The following is a 19,422-nucleotide window of genomic DNA, read 5'->3' on the forward strand; positions in this document are numbered from 1 at the left end:
CCCTAGAAGCTAGCCTATGGTATGATTGTATGTTTTCCTACGGACTAAAACCCTCCGGTTTATATAGACACCGGAGGGGGCTAGGGCTACACAAGGTCGGTTACAAAAGAGGAGATATACATATCCGTATTACCTAGCTTGCCTTCCACGCCAAGTAGAGTCCCATCCGGACACGGGACGAAGTCTTCAATCTTGTATCTTCATAGTCCAACAGTCCGGCCAAAGGATATAGTCCGGCTGTCCGGAGACCCCCTAATCCAGGACTCCCTCAGTCACGATGAGCATCATCGTGATGAAACTGATCTTCATCCAGTTCCTCCTCTGCTCCCTCCTCTCTCCCGCTAGATAGCGCGCGTATCTAGCTTCCGCCTCCGCCCTAGTGGTGTACCCTTTGTAACCGTTACCGCTGAAATGGTGAACCTGTCTCCTACACCCCTCCCAGTCGTCGTAGACTCCGGGAACCTTACCCTTGTACATGACATACGACGGCATCTCTATGCACTAGACAAACAAAACGTTAGTCGCAATTCACACATAATATATAAGCAATATATAAGTATGCAACAAAAGGATCGGAAGAGAAAAGCAACACATTAATAGCATGATTCATGGTCCTACTAATAAATAGCATCAATTACATATAAGTTGAACGACTGTCCAAACTAAAGAGACATACAAGTTCATTAAAGTTTAATTACAACATGAGCTAATCGATATTTCAGAACTACATAGCATCAATACTTTCGACTCGACTCAGCGACCGGAGCGTGGATGAAGCCGCCGTCTTTCGTGTTGGTCATGAAATCACGATCGTTGTTAGCCTACATTTGTAGCGTTGTTTCTATTACACTGTTGGACGGTTGATATTTGAGGTAGAACTGCCCCGAGGTACGAAGGACATCTTGACAGATGATTTCCGCAAACTCCGACTGGATGCGAAGGAATTTTGGTCTGATGTCCTCTTCCTGGATTGTCGACAAGCGTGCGGCCCAATCTTTGATATTATTTGGTAGTAGAAGGTGATTATGGTCCCGTACGATCGCCCGCATGTGATGGAGGGCGTAGTAGGCATCATTCTAACTGCCAGGCGGCTGCTTGACACAGGGGAACGTCGTTACGTGGGTGAACACGTGCTTGCCGTACCTACAAATTGGCCTCCTGAAGGTGCCTCCAAATTTGTCTTAGCCGGGGAGAGCATCATCAAGAACTGTCTTCATATTTTTGTAGTCTTTCTTCGACTGACAGTAAGAGTCAAAATACGTGGCCATGGAATATTTCGGGCTTAAGAGGATGAGTGTGCAATGTGTTTCACTGCACAAAACACGGAATGTTAGAAAAAAAAGAACGATCAAAATCTAAGAAATCATATGTTACGGGGCGGTGAGGGGATGACTTACTCGGAAAAGTAAGGCACGAGGAAGTTATCCTTATCTGGGTTCGCCAGAATGACGCCTTCGAGGTATGAACTCGTGACTTGCCGATCCCCAGCGCTGCCCAAGATCTTGGCACGCATGTAGAAGGGGTCGACTATCACGATGTCTGGGGTCTTGTCTCTAATGATCCGCATCTCCATACTGAGAAAAAATAGCCAAATGAATGTGTAGTGCAGCGGATGAAGGTTAAACATAGCGAAGATGTCATCAAACCGCAGGATGATCATACGCCCGATGGTGCTATCGACAAAGCCCTTGCCCTCTGGCACCTTGGCCACGAAATCGGGGTATGCCACATCATTCTCGGAGAGACGCCGCTTCTCCATAGAAAGAACACTGTCATGCAGACTCCACATAGCACCGGTTGTAGCTTTGAGCAGATTAGTTGGTAGCAGCGGCCTACCCACCACATGCACCCTCCTCGAGATATCCTTAGATACTTGTGGCCCGTCCTGAGCACGGATCGTACTCGGTGCCGGCTGGCTCGCACCCTTGTTATTTTTTCTTTTCTGTCCCTTCTGCTTCTTCTGCTATAATGGGATCGAGTTCTGCTCAGAGACCACCTTCTTGAGTGTGTTGGGGCTGATAATATTCCGCACTTCGTCTATTTGAGTCTCGGTGAAGGCGGCAGCTGGAGGCCTCTCCTGAGAACTGAACGCCAGACGACGCCTGTTGCAATTGGGTTTCTCCGTGGTACCAGCTAGATCGCGGTCGTCTTTTGCAGGGTTGGGTTCTTGAGAAGGAGGCCCCAAGAATTCGTCACCGTACACATGTTCGTTGAAGTACTTATCGACGTTGGTAAATGTACCATCGTCGTCATTCGGATCCTGTGGCATATGCATGTCCGGATCAGCTGACGGCGGTAGCGTTGCGGCGGTCTTGCCATGGCTTGGCGCCGGCACGACTGGCGGTGTTGTCTGTGGGGTGGTGTCCCCTGCCCCCAAATGAATCTGGCTCTTCGGCCAAAGCATGGACCAGCCTAAGCAGGAGCTGAGGGTCATCACATCATCTTCGTCAGCCCCAGGGGGTCGATACGGAGGTAACAAGTCGTCGCAGCCCCGCAGCACCCGAACCAGTTGAACCCTATACACGGTGGGTGGCATCGGATTACCATGGAACACAGGGTTGCCCGGTTCAACGATTCTGGCCTTGGCGACATCGATCAACTCGCCATCCACGAAGTGCAGGAGAGTGCATGGAACGTTGGCGGCGCCCTGCGAAAACATGTAGGGCGTCAGGGATGCCCAGTCAAAGGCAAGGAGATGAAGTCATCGGCCTAGGCTTAGTTACCGTGATGGCATCGAACTCGGCTAATGTCGAGGCACCGCCAACGGTGGGCGTGCAAGTGACAGAGGGGCCACTTGCTGCCGAGGTGCCAGCCGGCGTATTCTTCCCACACCCGGGTGCATTAAGCTCCAATGCCGGGGCCGCCGCCGGAGACACCAATGCCGCCTCCACCAGAGACACCAATGACGCCGGCGCGTTGTGCGAGTTGCTGCCCGTGAAGCTGGGAATCGGGGGCGGCCCCTGTTGGCCGCCCACAATCCACCCCCGCAGCCCCTCAAGCAATGTAGGCATAATGGCGGTGATCGTCGCTCCCACTTGGTTTCGCACTTGCTCTTCGACTATCTCCAGAATCCGTGCCACTTGTGCCTTGAGTTCTTGAACCTCGCGCTCCTGGCTTTCCGAGCTGGTCTTTCTCTCCTTTCGCCCAGCAGTATAGTATTCCGACCATTTCGTGGAAAAGCCTTTGCCGGCCATACGACCAGCTGACGACGGCTTACTGAACTTATCCTTGTGTTTCATTACGTTCAACGCCCTATTTAAAGTGGTGTCCCAAGGGCCAGACGGGGAGCTCTGAGACGCCCCCGCGCTACTGCTTTCAGTTTCCTGCGGAAGGAATGTGAACCATTTAGAAATTTGGCTTCATTAATTAGAATGCAACCATATGGAGCTAATTACGCGGGGGTGTATTCCTTACCAGAACAAGCTCAAGCGCCTTGGTCTTCGGATCCGTGGTAAGCTCCTTTGTTACCGGGTCCACCTTGTACCGGGCCCTGACATAGTTCCTGGTTTGCTTCTCACGGTATTTATCGGAGAGGGGCGGTAGGCCTTGCTCGACACGCTCCGCATCCTCCTTGTCCCATATAGGTTCCGCCACTCTGTAACCGTCGGGACCGAGTTTGTGGACCCCTAAGTTCAAGACCCGCATATCTTTCCACCACTGACTTGATTCTGCGGATGCGTTGCTCCCGCACTTGATCTTGAACTCCAGGTAGTCAGCTTCGCTGATCGAAGGATATGTCTCCTTGATCTTCTCATAACTGTCACTAATAAGAATCCCTCTCTTCACCGCGGCTCTCCAAGTAGCCAGGGTCGTGCTCATCTTCGTGAGGGCGACACTGTTCACTTTATTCCCTGAGAGGCGTGTGTTTGCGAAGTCACCAGGGAACTTGTATCATTCGTGCAGCTTCGTGAAGAGGAGGTTGCGCAAATTCCCTCGGTCACGATGCCTTAGGTTATCGGTGTCGATCAAGACAGTGCTCCGGAGAATGCACTCGAGTTGTCCCGCGTACCCACTGACTAATTCCTTGGGCTTCGTTGGTTGCCCACTGGAGGACACTTGAGTAAATTCCTCCTTGACGGTGCCGAGCATGTTCGGGCGCCGGTCCTTCCGTTGCCTCTTTGGTTGGCTGCCATCTGTGCGTTCGCTGCCATCATCAGTGGTGGCATCCCCGGCGGCATCATCAGTGGTGTCATCCCCGACGCCACTAGGGGTTGTGTAGTCGGGATCGGTGTCTTCCGCGGAGTCCTCATAGCGGTGAGGTTCTTCCTCCATCTCCTAGGACAGCTCCCAGAATTGCTTGCCCGAACTGCCGGCCTCATCGTTGTCGGCCATGTTCTCTCTAAATAGGAAAAAAGGCTACTAGAGTCATTGGATGAGATCAGGGTAGTATCTATTCTTCGAAAAAGGTGAATAGACTTAACAAAGCAGCAAAAGGAGCAGGAACACAAGGCCATCAACAGTAGGTTTCAGATGACATTAACCAACTGGTTCCATCCCAAACGGCATAGGAAATTTGACCAAGTTCTTGAGGGATGTGTCCAGAAAGTTGGTTGCTCTCAAGATCCAAGGTTGTGAGTTTGGTCAAATTTCCTAGGCAGTTTGGGATGGAACCTGTTAGTGTGTTGTAGCAAAGCCACAACTCCTCTAAGTTCTCAAGATAACCTAGTTGTCGAGGGATGTGTCCAGAAAGGTGGTTGATGTCAAGATACAAGATTGTGAGTTTGGTTAAATTTTGTATGTTGCTTGGGATGGAACCAGTTAGTGCACCTTCTACTTCTTGTGAAATTTTCCCAAAAAGATAATTCTACAATGTACTCTAGACTGTTTGTGATGAAATATGTTACTGTGTTGTTGCTAAGCTCTGAGAGTGAGTACTCTAAATTCAACAACCAACCTACTCTCATGAAATTTGTCCAAAAAGTTGGTTCTGGCCAAAGTCCAATTTATAAAGGTGTGTCAGATTGCCAAGGCTATTTGGGATGGGACCTGTCAGTGAATTATTTCTAAGAGATAAGGACAATAAGTTGACCAAATAACCTAATTCTTGGGGAATGTGGCCAAAAAGTTGGTTATAGTCAAGGAACAAGATCTCTAAGTTAACCAAATAACCTAATTCTCGAGGAATGTCACCAAAAATTTGGTTATTGTCAAGGAACAATTGAGAGATGTTTGTGATATTGCCTAGGTGTTTTGGGATGGAACCTGTTAGTGTGTTGTTGCTAAGGTCCAAGTCCACGTTCTCAAGGTAACCTAGTTCTTGAGGGATGTGTCCAGAAAGTTGGTTGCTGCAAAGATACAAGGCTGTGAGTTTGGTCAAATTGCCTATGCTATTTGGGATGGAACTTGTTAGTGTGTTGTAGCAAACAAACAACTTCTCTAACACTACTAGGGAAAAGCCTAGTAGTAGCGCGGGTTTTAGGTATATTAGTAGCATGGGTGCCCGCGCTACTGATACGACGCTACAACTAACTGGTAGTAGTAGCGCGGGTGCCACCCGTGCTACTACTACGTATGTTAGTAGCAGCGTGGATGCCACCCGCGCTACTACTAACTAGTAGTAGCGTGGGCCTGGACCCTCGCTACTGCTAACTAATTAGGAATTTAAAAAATTCCATCAATGGTTGTTGCTGCTAGCTAGGCGTCATCGTGCTCTTCATCCATGGTCGATGCTGATCCTAGAGGGGATGAAGTCGTCCATGGTGATACACCTCTCCTTTGCTGCAGCTACAAAAAAGAGACAAGGATTAGAAGAGGAAGAGAGAGATAGAGAGGAGTAGGTGCAGCAACTCACTGTTGGCTGCCGGAGTTGGAGCTAAAACCCTAGATGACGCCATGGATGGCACTCTGCTCGATCTGGAAGATGAAGAGAGAGAGAGAGATTGAGAGGAGTAGGAAGAACAACTCACCTGTGGTTGTGTCCATGGCAGATCTGGCCGCCGCCATGGATGGCACTCTGCTGGATCTCCCTCTCCTTCCAACATTAGAGAAGGAGGAGGAAGGAGGGGGAGGGGGCCGCAGTGGGTGTGGAGGTCGCCAGATTTGGGGAGGCATGAGGTGCGAGACCGGCGGTGGTGGTGGATGAGGACATGAATCACGGGTGGGAGGGAGAAGCAGAATGGGAGAGCCTATGGAGAGAGGGGGAGTGAGAGAGAGGAGGGATTCGACCCAGGATATGGAGACTTCACCTACCTTCTACTTAGTAGTAGCGAGGGGTATAAACCCGCGCTACTACTATCAACTTAGTAGTAGCGCGGGTTCATACCCCTCGCTACTACTATGGCATGTCCCGAGGGGGGGCACGGTAGAGACTGCTTAGTAGTAGCGAGGGTTAAAAACACGCACTACTACTATCAACTTAGTAGCAGCGAGGGGTAGAAAACAGCGCTACTAGTAAGTAGCAGCAGCGAGGGGTATAAACCCGCACTACTAGTAAGAGCCTGTCTATAAGCTTTTCCCTAGTAGTGTAAGTTCTCAGGATAACCTAGTTCTCGAGGGATGTGTCCAGAAAGTTGGTTGCTCTCAAGATCCAAGGTTGTGAGTTTGGTCAAATTTCCTAGGCAGTTTGGGATGGAACCTGTTAGTGTGTTGTAGCAAAGCCACAACTCCTCTAAGTTCTCAAGATAACCTAGTTGTCGAGGGATGTGTCCAGAAAGGTGGTTGATGTCAAGATACACGATTGTGAGTTTGGTCAAATTTCCTATGCTGTTTGGGATGGAACTAGTTAGTGCATAAGCCTCACCCATGGTGACCACAATAAAATTCCAAGTCCCGCACTGCTCTGCTTCATCATAGATAAAATTCATCCTGTAAATCTATTTCTATGGAACAAGATCAAAATTCTGAACTCTTGTGCAGAAGTAAACCATGAGAATTTATAGTTCTTTTTTATCAAAATATCTATCTAGATATCATGCTGATTAATTTTTGTTTCAGTTGAGAATCTGGCACCTTCTAGGTCAAGAAAATTGGGCATGACCTTTGCTAAGTTTCTTGACCTAGGAGTGCCCCATTCTCAACCGAAACGGAAATTAATCAACATTTCAGGAGAAAGGGGTCATTTGAGCACAATCTGCTCTGTTCAGCAACCCAAAACATCTTCAGAAAAAAGCTGCACTCTGCACAACGATCACGCAAAACATCTTCAGAAAAAAGCTGCATCTTGCACAAAGATCGTGCAAATTATAACCGGGGCACAAAAGGCACTAGTCAAGTTTTCTCGCCAACAATTCATCAATTCAGCCAGCAAACACATGGCATATCCTAGCCGTAGTTTCTGCATATATATTTGCTAGCTAGGGAGGGAATGCAGCTTCAGATATCAAAAACTGATGAAGCTGTAGAAGTCACTGTGTAGATGCAACAGAATATAGCCCAAACAGTTAAACAATATCCACTGATCACTGACGTACATGCATACAATGCCTCACTATATAGTTGCAAACAATGCCTCAACTATATAGTTCTGTTTGAGCACAGGTGTCGATATCCTCCTACTGCCAATGTGAAAAACTGGAAATCTAACATGTGAAGAGAGGGGCTAATCAGGTTGCCTGTGTTGACATACTACTAAGAGAGAGACTGTAACAATATAACTTTGTGATGTACAAAGCCCCCTCATTTGAAAAGAAAGAAAAGACTAAACAAGGCAATGCGTGAGCTGCAGTCAATTGCTTAATGGTCAGTGTGATATAGTACTGTATTTGAAGAAAAGTGGCTGATGAACACATGTTAGGATTGAAGGTCTGCCTAATCATGATGCAGATGAAGAGGATTCGGACTTCAGTGGGACTGCTCTGCTATGTAGGCTTGGAATTCACTCTCTGTATCCACCCGATGCATGCACTTGTGAACGAAAACGTTCAAGGATGGGAGTGATTCCAGAACCTGAACTGGAAACCAAACCTCCTGACCAAATCATCAAACAAAAAAGAAGGAAGAGGGGAGAGGAGGCGGAGCTCACCGGGGAGGCGCAAGGAGGCCCTGCGAGAGCTTAGTAGCAGCAGAGGTGGTCGGAGTTGAGGAAGATGGCAGCGACCCGAGGAAGAAGACGAGGTGGATCCAGTGTTGTGCGGCTCGTCGGGTTCGCGCTCCTGCAGGGACGAGGGAGGGGCGTGAGCAGTGGGCAAGAGGGAGGGAGAGCGCGGCCGGGGAAAGGAGGAGAGGGGAGGACGATCGGCTCGCGCGCGCACCTCGCAATGCCGGCGGCGGTGGAGCGGGCGCAGGATGACGGCAGCATGCTCCCGCGGGGGTCGTCGCGTTAGGTGGGGCGCGCGCACCTTGCAATGCCGGCGCTGGTGGAACAGGCGCGGGCGGACGGCGGCGGTGGAGCGGGCGCGGGCGGACGGTGGCGTGCTCCCGCGGGGGTCGTCGGGTTAGGTGGGGCGCGTGGATCTGGCGAGGTGGGGAGAGAGGCCAAAGGGAGAGGGAGCCAAGTGAGAGTGGGGGGAGGGTGAGCAATGGCACACCTTTTAAGGGTGTGCCATAAAAATACGTATACCAATGGCGCACCTTCTAGGGGTGCGCCATAGACACCGTGATAGCAATGGCGCACCTTCTCCTGGTGCGCCATTACTAACTTTTTTTTGAATTTTTATTCCATGTAATAATTTTTTAGAAAAGGACCATAAATTTTAAAATGTTACGATATAAGTAGTTATTACTAATTTTCAAATACATGCGTTGCAAAACATTTGTGAATTGGTAAAACATTTATGAATATGAAAAAATATCATCAAATTTGAAAAAATATTCATGAATTCAAAAAGTGCCCATGAACTTTAAAAATATTCATGAGTTCAAAAAATATTAACAAATTCAATACATTTTGTGAGTTAGAAAAATGTTCACATTTTCAAAAAAAATTGCAAATTTAAGCAGGAAAAGGAACACTGAAAAATAAAATACCAGAATAAACATAAATAAAAATTGGTATATCAATGGCGCACCTTCTAGGGGTGCGCCATAAACACCTTGATAGCAATGGTACACCTTCTCCTGGTGCGCCATTACTAACATTTTTTTACCATAATAAACATAAATAAAAACAATTAAAATACCAGAAGAAAACACAAAGAAGCCCAAGGTGCCTGTAAATGATGATTTGCAACAAAACAAGAGGGAGAAGAACAAAAATTCCAAATCCAAGAAGAAAGTGGTCGATACTTCAACTTGGTGATGGATAAGTTACAAAAGGAAGGTAAATACAGACAACATTAATCCCCACTATTTTGAACAAAACATGTTACTGTATAGAGGACTAGAACAGAAGAAATGCCATTTCCATATGTCGAAATACAATTGAGAAATGAAGACAACAATGGAGAAATGAAGACTATAATTTAGTTGCATGTAATAATTGAGCTTGCCACTGACACACACACTGTCGGATGTGGGGCTCCGGCTAACCCTTAATGTTCGAACACTGGGGTGCACGCGGAGTCTTTCCCTCCTACTGATCTACGCTCTAGCTTGCTAAGATCTTGCGGACGAACTCGACGAACTCACAACACATACAGACACGGGGTTTATACTGGTTTGGGCCACCGTTGTGGTGTAATACACTACTCCAGTGTGGTGGTGGATTGCCTCTTGGGCTGATGATGAACAGTACAAGGGAAGAACTACCTCCTGAGGTTGAGGTGTTCTTGTGCGTATGAAGTTGTAGTGTGTCTCTGGGCCTGATTCTCTCTCTCTCTCTTGGTTCGATGAGTCGACCCCCCTCTACTATGGTGGATAGTCCTATTTATAGAGGCCCTGGTCCTCTCCCCAAATATCGAGCGGGAAGGGAGCCAACAATGGCAGGCTAATTTGAAGGGGGATAGCTAGTATGAGCTATCCTGACAAAAGGTAGTCTTCGCCTGCACAAAGCTCTGGTGGTGACGCCGTCTTGGGCTCCACGATGACCTTCGTCTTGCAGTCCATGGTCTTGGTCTCATTGCACCGAAATGGCAACCATTGCCTGATGCCTCGGTACTCCGTGGCTGCGCTTGCCCCCTTTGCACCAAAGAGGGAACAAGGACGCTGCGCGCGCTGGCGCCCGCCTGGTGACGATCGTCATGGCTCACGTCACGAGAGCCTCGCGAGGTTTGCCTCGCCTTGATATCTCAGCTCCTCATGAGCTTGCCTGGCTAGGCCACTCCAGAGGAGGTCTTGCGTCGTCCACCTCGCGAGGCTTGGCCCCTCGCGAGGGTCTTCGATGCCTTGTTGGTGAAGATGGGCCGTACGGCCAACTAGCTCCGCTATGCCGCGGGCCGCAGGCAGGCAAGTCTGGGGACCCCCGTTCCTAGAATGCCAACAGTAGCCCCCGGGCCCAAGGTGCACGCGGGCTTGGCTTCGCGGCGAAGCCAAGGGTCAAGTTCGGAGCACCGCGGGCCCCCAAAGCCTGTGGCCTTGGTCGATGCGTGGCAGCTGATTGGACGTGGGCGTCTCTGCTTCCCCACGCTGCCTTGGAAACTGCTTGACCTGACAAAAGGCTGGCGCAGGCGGCACTTGCCTTCATTGCTTCTTCCTTGCCTCGCTCCAGATCCCCTTTCTTGCTCTTCGCCGCCGCTACTTACAGATCTGCTCCGGCCTTGCTCTACATCTGCCGCTCATGGCGCCGCGCAGGGTCAAGTCTTCCTCGGCTCCTGCTTGGTATGAGCCCACTCTTGAGGCGCCCACTATCACGGAGAAGAGCCTTGCCTCCGTGCGTCTGCTGACGGCGGGAGAGAGCAATGAGTGGGGGAAGACGGAGCTCTGGCTTGCCTCCGACGAGCCGGAGCCTGAGGGGAGCACCTTCTTTCCCTTCTTTTCGAGCAGCGTTGCCGTCGGGTTGGTTCCTCCCGTCTCTGATTTCTTTTATGAAGTCCTCGACAACTATGGGCTACAAGTGTTGCATCTCCACCCCAACTCTGTCCTCCTCCTGTCCATCTTTGCCTACTACTGTGAGGTGTACCTGCGCGTGATGCCGTCCATGGCGCTCCTGCGTCATTTGTTCTTCCTCCGCGTTAGCGAGGGTCACGTCTCTGGATGCACCAACTTCGTCGCGTCCGGCAAGGCCAACTCCATCTCGAGCACTGGGAAGAGGGCCGAGAACATTCGATCCAAATGGGTCATGGTGGACGCCAAGCTCGCCCATCCGCGCCTGGTGTTGCCGATGGAGGCGCCCCGGCAAGGCAAGGAGTGGCCTAGGGCGGAGATTGTCGATGTGCGGGCATCATCAGTGTTGGAGCAGATGATGTCTGACCTGAAGCCGGGCAATGCGAGGGCGGCCAAAATAATGGGAGCAATGCTCCTGAGGGAGTTCTTGACGCTGCGGGTTGCCCCACTCCAGGTGCGCGCGCGCCCCTCTGGGAGCTTGAAGGAGGGGAAAAGAAGGCCCACCTTAGGCCGGGGGACCTGCCTGACGACGAACTGGACGCCGTCATGCGTCTCATAGTCGGATACAATCAGGAGTACCCGCCTAGCGCCTTCATTCCCCTGTTCCAACGCAGGGACCGGGAGGAATTTATCGCCACCAGGCCGACTTTTGATACGCGCGGGCTGGTGCCGTCGGTGTTTTCAGGATCTCCTTCGGCGCAAAAACCGGTGGAGGTGTCTTCTGGCGAGTCCCGCGGAGAGGGGGAAGAGGAGGTGGACTCGGAGGAGACCCCATAAGAGGTGGGGGAGACCTCCCCTCCGAGCAAGGCCGAGATTCTCCGCGCCCTTCCTGATGATGCCGAGGCCGACGCCTACCAAGGAGAGAAGGAGCAACCCTTCGCCCCGATGAAGGGCAGGTCATCGCTGGTAGACCGTGGTGCCGCCTCCACCCCAACACCTCCTGGGGCTGGATCCGGTTCTGCCTCCGCACCGCATGGCGCCGCCGGGGCCCAGATGCCTGCCCCTCAGGTCCCGATGCTGTCAGGCCTCAAGCTTCACAAGCGAAAGGTGAAGTACTTGGAGGTGGACCGGTAGGTATCTCGAACTTCGCTTTATCCCTGCTGGTACTTGTTATTTCTCGACGCTCGCCTTTGGTTGATCAGGCCGGCATCTTCAGCGAAGAAGAGGAAGGAGGGTATGGCGGTTGTGCCTCCGTCCGCAAAACAAGGAGGCAACATCGCCCATGTCTCCCCAGCCCGGTCGTCCTCGCGGGGCCACGAGGAGCATCACCACATGAAGCCATCCCCCATGCCCCCGCTGGCTCCGGAGGTGCCGGTGCTTGGCGCGGCTGGCGAGGTCCCAGCTGCTTCGGGGCCCACGGTCTCCCAGGCCCTGGTGATGATGTCACTTTCTCCTACCGCCGCATCTCCACCTCCTGGTCCTTCTGCTCCTGCTGCCATCTTGGAGCGTGCCCTTTCAGAGATGACCCAACTGCAGGCGGATCTCCTGAGCGCTGACCCGCGCCTGGTGGCCGGGCGTCTGGAGTTGGCCTCCGGCTGGCTTCATTCTGACCTGGCGGTACGCGCGGCGCTGGGCCAGGCTGTTGCGGCTTCCGAGAGGGAGAAGCAAGGGGCCGTCGGTGCTACAGCCAATCGTGAGGCGGCACTGAAAGACGCCAAGGCTGCCCGTGACCGCTGCCAAGTGCTGGAGGGCGAGTTGCAGAGCCTGCGTGACAAGCATGCCGAAGAGGTACGCCGCCTCCAAGCAGAGGAGAAGGGGATGAAGGCCCGGGAGGAAGCCATCAAGAACCGTGATGCTGAGCTGGCGGAGCTGGAGCAGAAGCTGGCTGCCGAGCACACCCGGTTGGAAGAGTTGGAGCAGAAGATGGGGCCGAAGGAGGCCAATCTTCCCGCCAAGGCGCGAATCCTGGCCGAAGACCATGTGGCCTTCGCCGATCTCGAGAGGAGGTCTCGCAAGGCGCTTAGGACGCTCTACGAGCATGGCCCAGAGAAGCCGCTGGACACTGACGAGGACGGTCCCGCCCAGCTGCTTCCTCTCATGGTGATGGCGCTGGAGGAGGTCGTTGAGGGCCTCGGTCCCGTGGCGGAGGCAGAAGCTCACGCTCTGTCTTCAGCCGCACTGACTCGCGTCCTCAGCCATCTGCACCTCCGTGACCCCAACGCCTGCCTTGACGAGCTGCTGGAGCCTGTGGCTGAAGTCCTCTGTGAAGCCGCGGCGGCGGCTATTCAAGGTCAAGTGGAGGCTTTGCTGGGGAAGTTCCGCGGCTTCGTCTCCGATCCTCTGTCCGGCGATGGCGCGGATCCTGTGACTGGTGGTGAAGGTGAGGACATTGTTGCCCACGGGGAAGCACCGTCCGCAGGCGACGGTGACATCCAGGGGTGACCTGCGGCTATTCTTCTCGTCTCATTCCTGCGACATACATCAGGCCTCGTGGAGGCGTTTAGACTTTTCATTTGGTATTGTGAGAACAATATGCTTGTAATATTTGCTTCGAGATTTTGCGTTTTCCTTTCTATTTGCTTTGTTCTGCGTTGGTAGAGCCCGGCCCCGCGCATACCTCAACCGCCATTGGGCCGGCTGGAGACCAGGATGGTCCAAGGAGTGAGGGGCTACGTGACCAGTTAGGCTCCTAAGTCGCGATGCTCAGGAGTCCCCCTTGACGTGCAAACAACATATAGGGAGAGTTCGTGAGGATAGATTAATGTTCTACGTCAGCAGAGCCCGGCCCCGCACATACCTCAATCGCCATTGGGCTGACCGGAGACTAGGATGGACCAAGGAGTGAGGGGTTACGTGACTAGTTAGGCTCTTGAGTCACGATGCTCAGGAGTCCCCCTTAACGTTCAAACAATTTACATACCTGCCATCTCCGAGGCCTCGGGAGGGGCGCGCGACGCCCAGGTCCGGGGGACCTGGTTGGGTGGCGTGCGCTTGGGCGTGACCTGAGCGCAGCCCTCGTGCCTAGCTCCCTCACACGACTCTCCCGAGGGGAGGCGTCGTGGTGAGGCTGGGCGCTGAGCTCTGGGATCCCTGAGGTTGGTGCGACCGTGGGGTCGCCCTCAGTTGTTTATCACTAGCGCGGAGCATAGTGCTTCTGCTTGTGCACGGGCATAGCCGCTCCTCAGCAGTGTCGACAGCCAGCGCGGAGCATGGAGCTTCCACTCGGGTGTGGGATGGGGGCCCCCCTCCGGGAGGAGCCCCCGGGGCGTGTACAGCCCCGCCCTGACACGTGGCTTGCACGGCAGGGCTGCGAGGTGTATCTGGGCACTCGTGAGCCAGCACAGGACTCACGAGGCCCTACCTCAAGGCGGGTTGCACCTGGTCTTGAGTCTTGGTGACTGTATGTTCCTGCAAGGCGGTTAGATGCAAGCACTCTATGTCCACCGGTCCCGGCCCTCGAGCGAGCTCAGCCGCCGCTGGTATGCCAGGTCGCGATGCCGTGGTGAAGGCCAGGGGGCGAGGGCTGGAGAGCCAGTAAGAGCTCCTGAGTCGCGATGCTCAGGAGCCCCCTTTTAACGTGCAAGCGGGTTCCATGGGATAAACAGACCCACGGCAGGTGGTGATCGAGCAGGTGATAGCAGTTGGCAGGCTAAGCATGAAGAGCATATCGATTTGGATAAATGCAGGAAGATACATGCCATTGGGTCTGGCCCGAGCGGCGTGGGGATGATGTAGCCCGAGGGGCGCCCCCAACAAGGTAAGCTAAAGGCATAGGAAAAGGGATACGTGCCACAGGGACGGACCCATGTGTCCTGGGAATAATACAGCTCGAGGGGCGCTCCCAGCTTAAATGCACTTGGAAGATGTCACCTGGTTCTGTAGACGAAGCAGAGTTGGTGCAGCAGAAGCCACATGTTGAAGGAATGGCTCCTCATGAGCCACCGGGACCCTGAGCCTCAGGAGGCTCTGGGAGCTCGGGAGGTTCCTTGAGGACCGTCCTCATCTCCTCCAGAATGGCATGGGATCTGGCCTCCTGAGCCGCCAGGACTTGCCGCACATTGTGCTGATAGGCCGACGCCACGCTCGGCAAGCCGAAAGGCATGTGAACGTAGCTATGTGGCGGACCCTCACATCGGCCTGCTCGTGATGGCCAGAAGCGCTCCTGAGATGCGGCCCTGTTGAGCCCTGGGATGTTGATGCAGACGCGTAGCTCAACACCCTCGCCTGGATGGTGAGCCGCGCTCGGTGAGCGGCTGTCGCCGCGCATGGCTCTCACGTCTTGTAGCTCTTGAGTGGTCTCGGTGATGAATTCCTGGGTGGTGGGCACTCCTCGCCCCGTTCTCTCCTGAGGAAAGCATGTCGTGAAGCACGCTTCCAAGTGCTGCCCAAGTGCCTCCCTCGTGAGGTTGGCAAGGTCTGAGGCTCTCCAGGAGAGAGCCCCCGACCCCTGTCGGAGGAGGGCGCTGGGCGCACTTTCCTATGCGGTGGAGGGAGGCGCCCCTGGAGCAGGAGCTGATTTTGACGAGGCTCCTGATGCGACGCCGTCTTCTTGGGGTCCTGCGCGGCGCGGCAACTTCTTCTTGGGGATGGTCTCCGGAGGGCCTTCACTTCTGTTGTCAGGGTTGTCGACTGCTGCGGCTTGGAAGGCGTGCTCGAGGGAGCACACCGCATCCCTTTCTTCACTCGGGACCACGATGATTCCCCCACTTCCTGGCATCTTGAGGACGTTGTAGCCATGGCGAGTGGCTGCCATGAACTTGGCCAGGGCTGGATTCCCAAGGATGGCATTGTACGGCAGGCGGATGTGCGCGACGTCGAAGTCGATGAGCTCGGTGCGGTAGTTTTTGTGCTCCCCAAAGGTGACAGGCAGGCGGGCTTGCCCTATCGGTATGGTGGAACCGTCGGTCACTCCTGAGAAAGGCTTGGTTGGCTGGAGCTGTTCATAGGGCACTTGGAGGTTGTTGAACGTGCCGACGGATAGGACATTGAGCCCTGCGCCGCCGTCGATGAGACTCTTAGTGACCTGCACATTGCTGATGACTGGGGAACACAGCATAGGCAGGGTGCCAGCGGTGGCTGCGCACTTGAGCTGATCCGCCGAATTGAAGGTGATGGCGCATTGGGACCACCTGAGCGGGCGCGTGGCCTCGAGCTTGGGGAGCATCGCGTTCACCTCGCGAGCGAACTATTTGAAGATGCACTGAGAGGCTGGGGCCTGAGCACCGCCCAAGATGCACGCGATCGCACGCGGCTCCTGGAAGGCCCCAGCCCCCTCGTCCTGATGGTGGTCATCGTTCCTTCTCGGTGGCGGCAACGGGGGAAGACCGGCGTTGCGCTGGGGGCGATCCTCACGAGGCGGGTCCCTCCAGGCACCCTCGCGAGGTTGGTCCTGCCAGCGGTCCTCACGAGGCCGGTCGCGCCACTCCTGGCGCAGGCCACGGTCGTCCCAGCGTCCGCCTCTGCGTCCTCCGCCACGGCCGTAGCCCCGGTCGGTGCGCTTGGGGCATCGACCGAAGCATCCCTCCCGTATGGCTCTGAGCTCTTGGCAGTCGCTGGTGTTGTGGGTGTTCAGGTTGTGGAAGGCGCGGAACGGACGGCCGTTCTTGGATGACTTGGGCTGATCTCTGCCTCGCTTGGTGTCGGGCTCTGCTGCGAGCACTACTGCCTCTTTGCGCTTCACATCCTTGGCCTTGGCCTTCTTCTCCTCCACTCCTACAGCTGGCAGCTCAAGGAGAGAGAGGCGCCCCTCCTCAGCTCTTGCGCACTTGGTCGCTAGGTTGAACAGCTCCTAAGATGTGCAAAGCTCTTCATGGATAGCCAGCTCTTCCTTCATCTTGACATCACGGACTCCGTCTGAGAATGCGGAGATGATGGTTTCGTCCATGACCTTGGGGATCTTGAGGCGGGTGTTGTTGAAGCGCTGGATGTACTTCTGGAGGGTCTCTCCTGGCTGTTGCTTGATGCGGCGTAGATCGCCCGCGGCCGGTGGGCGGTCGCGAGTGCCCTGGAAGTTGGTGACTAAACGGTCGCACATCTCGTCCCAGGAGGAGATCGAGCCATGCTGCAGGTTCAGGAGCCAGGAGCGGGCCCCGTCCTTGAGAGCCATGGGAAACCAGTTCGCCATGACTTTTTCGTCCCCGTTAGCCTCTTCGATGCTCAGCTCATAGAGCTGCAGGAACTCTGCGGGGTCGGCGGTGCCGTCGTATCGAGGAGGTAGATCTGGCTTGAACTTGCCTGGCCAGGCGATGCTACACCACTCGGGGATGAAGGCACGGCAGCCAGCCATGGTCGCCAGGGCCCGCTTCTGAGGCGGAGCTTGGTCTTGGCGAGGTCCGCGCTGCGCCACTGCAGGTGGCACGCGGTCTTGACGAGGTGGCGCAGGGAGCGCCGGTGCAGGTTCACGCGGCCGCGGGATTTCTTGGCAGCTTCTTTCTTCACGCGCGGGCGCCGGGCGCGGTGGATCACGCCGCGGAGGCACGCGCCTTGGTGCCAGGGCACCGTCCTGGGGTCAAGGCGGTGGAGGCATGCCATGAGCCCCGTCGCCTGCGGCTGGTTGAGGGGGAGGCAGAGAGTGGGACGACGTCGGAGAGCCCCCTGGGCATGGATGAGCTCGGCGACGCGGTCGAGCCACTCCTCATAAAGGTCGTCGACGGGGCGGTAACGCAGGAGCTCGTTCGCCGTGATGAGCGCGGCCCGTGCCTCCATGGGAGCGCGGTGTGCGTGGGACGAAGAACCAGCAGGGGTGAGCGATGGAGTAGCGGTGCGGCCGTCATGCTGCACTGAAGGATGCAGCGAGGATGCCTGCTGCTCGTTCCCTACCGGGCCGGTGGCAGCGTTGGCGGTGGGGGACGGAGAACGACGAGGTGGCCCGCCGACGGGAGCCGTCTGAGCGACGCGGGCGGCGAGGGCGGCCCGACGCTCAGCTCGAGCACGACGAGCGTCTGACATGGATACGATGGAGCGACGGAGCGACGGACTGATGGAAAGGAAGCTACGGCGCACCCCTACCTGGCGCGCCAAATGTCGGATGTGGGGCTCTGGCTAACCCTTAAGGTTCGAACACTGGGGTGCACGCGGAGTCTTTCCCTCTTACCGATCTACGCTCTAGCTCGCTAACATCTTGCGGACGAACTCGACGAACTCACAGCATAGAAAGACACGGGATTTATACTGGTTCGGTCCTCCGTTGTGGTGTAATACCCTACTCTAGTGTGGTGGTGGTGGATTGCCTCTTGGTCTGATGATGAACAGTACAAGGGAAGAACTGCCTCCTGAGGTTGAGGTGTTCTTGTGCGTATGAAGTTGTAGTGTGTCTCTAGGCCTGATTCTCTCTCTCTCTCTTGGTTCGATGAGTCGATCCCCCTCTACTATGGTGGCTAGTCCTATTTATAGAGGCCCTATTCCTCTCCCCAAATATCGAGCGGGAAGGGAGCCAACAATGGCAGGCTAATTTGAAGGGGGACAGCTAGTACAAGCTATCCTGACAAAAGGTAGTCTTCGCCTGCACAAAGCTCTGGTGGTGACGCCGTCTTGGGTTCCACGATGATCTCCGTCTTGCAGTCCATGGTCTTGGTCTCGTTACACCGAAATGGCAACCTTTGTCTGATGCCTCGGTACTCCGCGTCTGCGCTTGCCCCCTTTGCACCAAGGAGGAAACAAGGACGCTGGCACCCGCCTGGTGTCGATCGTCATGGCTCATGTCACGAGAGCCTCGCGAGGTTTGCCTCGCCTTGATATCTTCGCTCCTCATGAGCCTGCCTGGCCAGGCCACTCCAGAGGAGGTCTTGCATCATCCGCCTCGTGAGGCTTGGCCCTTCGCGAGGGTCTTGGATGCCTTGTTGGTGAAGATGGGCCGTATGGCCTGCTGGCTCCGCCACGCCGCGGGCCGTAGGCAGGCAAGTCAGGGGACCCCCGTTCCCAGAACGCCGACACACACACACACACACGGCCGAGACGTCGTGATTCAATCATAGCTTTCATTTCACAATCTTCTTGCCCTTCTTTTTCGCAAATGGAGTTCTTCTCTTGAACGGACGTCCTTTAGGTAGGGTGGTCCTGCTTCTTCTTGTGGTGTATGGTACTTCATCATCGTAGTCATCTTCCATCTTCGGGTCGTCATACTTGTCGAAGTCTTGCTCATTGGCGACTCCATCCATTCCGATGATGTTCCTTTTGCCTCTCCTCACGACAACACGACTGGGCTTTGACGGGTCGGTAATGAAGAAGCATTGGTCCACTTGGAAAGCCAGTACCCATGGCTCATTTTTCGCGGTGATGTTTGCGCCCGAGGTCTTGGATTTGGCTTCGGGTATAACCATGGTGGTGAAATACCAGTCTTCTTTTAGGACGCTCTTGGCCCATATGACATGGAACATCGGGACCTTCTCTCCAGCGTAGCTCAGCTCCCAGATCTCCTTGATCCTTCCATAGTATCTTCCCTTGTTGTTACCGGTGTAGGATTCCATCGTTACCCTGGAGTTCTGATAATCGCTCTCCATGTCCTTTTCCTCGGTGTAGAATGTGTAGCCGTTGATATTGTATGCCTCATAGGTCATCAGGTTGTGCTAGGTGCCCTGTGACAAGGCGAATATGAGTTTTTCTTCTGCGGAAGAATCCTCATGTAAA

At 54.3% G+C, this 19,422-nt stretch overlaps 1 protein-coding gene and 1 pseudogene across 1 annotated transcript; both read right to left on the bottom strand.

Annotated features, from left to right (window-relative positions):
* Window positions 1-1,076: 1,076 nt before the first annotated feature.
* LOC147960292 (uncharacterized) lies at window positions 1,077-3,239 on the bottom strand (annotated as a pseudogene).
* A 1,661-nt stretch (window positions 3,240-4,900) lies between these two features.
* On the bottom strand, window positions 4,901-6,743 carry LOC147960293 (uncharacterized). The gene is made up of 2 exons (XM_087533263.1): window positions 6,482-6,743; window positions 4,901-5,397 (listed from the first exon to the last, which is right to left on the bottom strand). Exons 1-2 carry the CDS (start codon window positions 6,741-6,743, stop codon window positions 4,901-4,903), a joined length of 759 nt encoding a protein of 252 aa, XP_087389389.1.
* Window positions 6,744-19,422: the final 12,679 nt, after the last annotated feature.

The sequence above is a fragment of the Triticum urartu genome, chromosome 7A (genome assembly GCF_056163025.1).
Source record: "Triticum urartu cultivar PI428250 chromosome 7A, HENAU_Tu73, whole genome shotgun sequence".
In the NCBI taxonomy this organism is placed as follows: domain Eukaryota; kingdom Viridiplantae; phylum Streptophyta; class Magnoliopsida; order Poales; family Poaceae; genus Triticum; species Triticum urartu.

Bases quoted from the DNA above. Each gene is read 5' to 3' on its own strand.
- LOC147960293 (XM_087533263.1), bottom strand. From the start codon at position 6,743: ATGGGTGAGGCTTATGCACTAACTAGTTCCATCCCAAACAGCATAGGA. The intron at 5,398-6,481 runs GTTATCCTGAGA...CGCTACTACTAG, and splicing joins ACACATCCCTCGAGAACTAG to GCTTTTCCCTAGTAGTGTTA.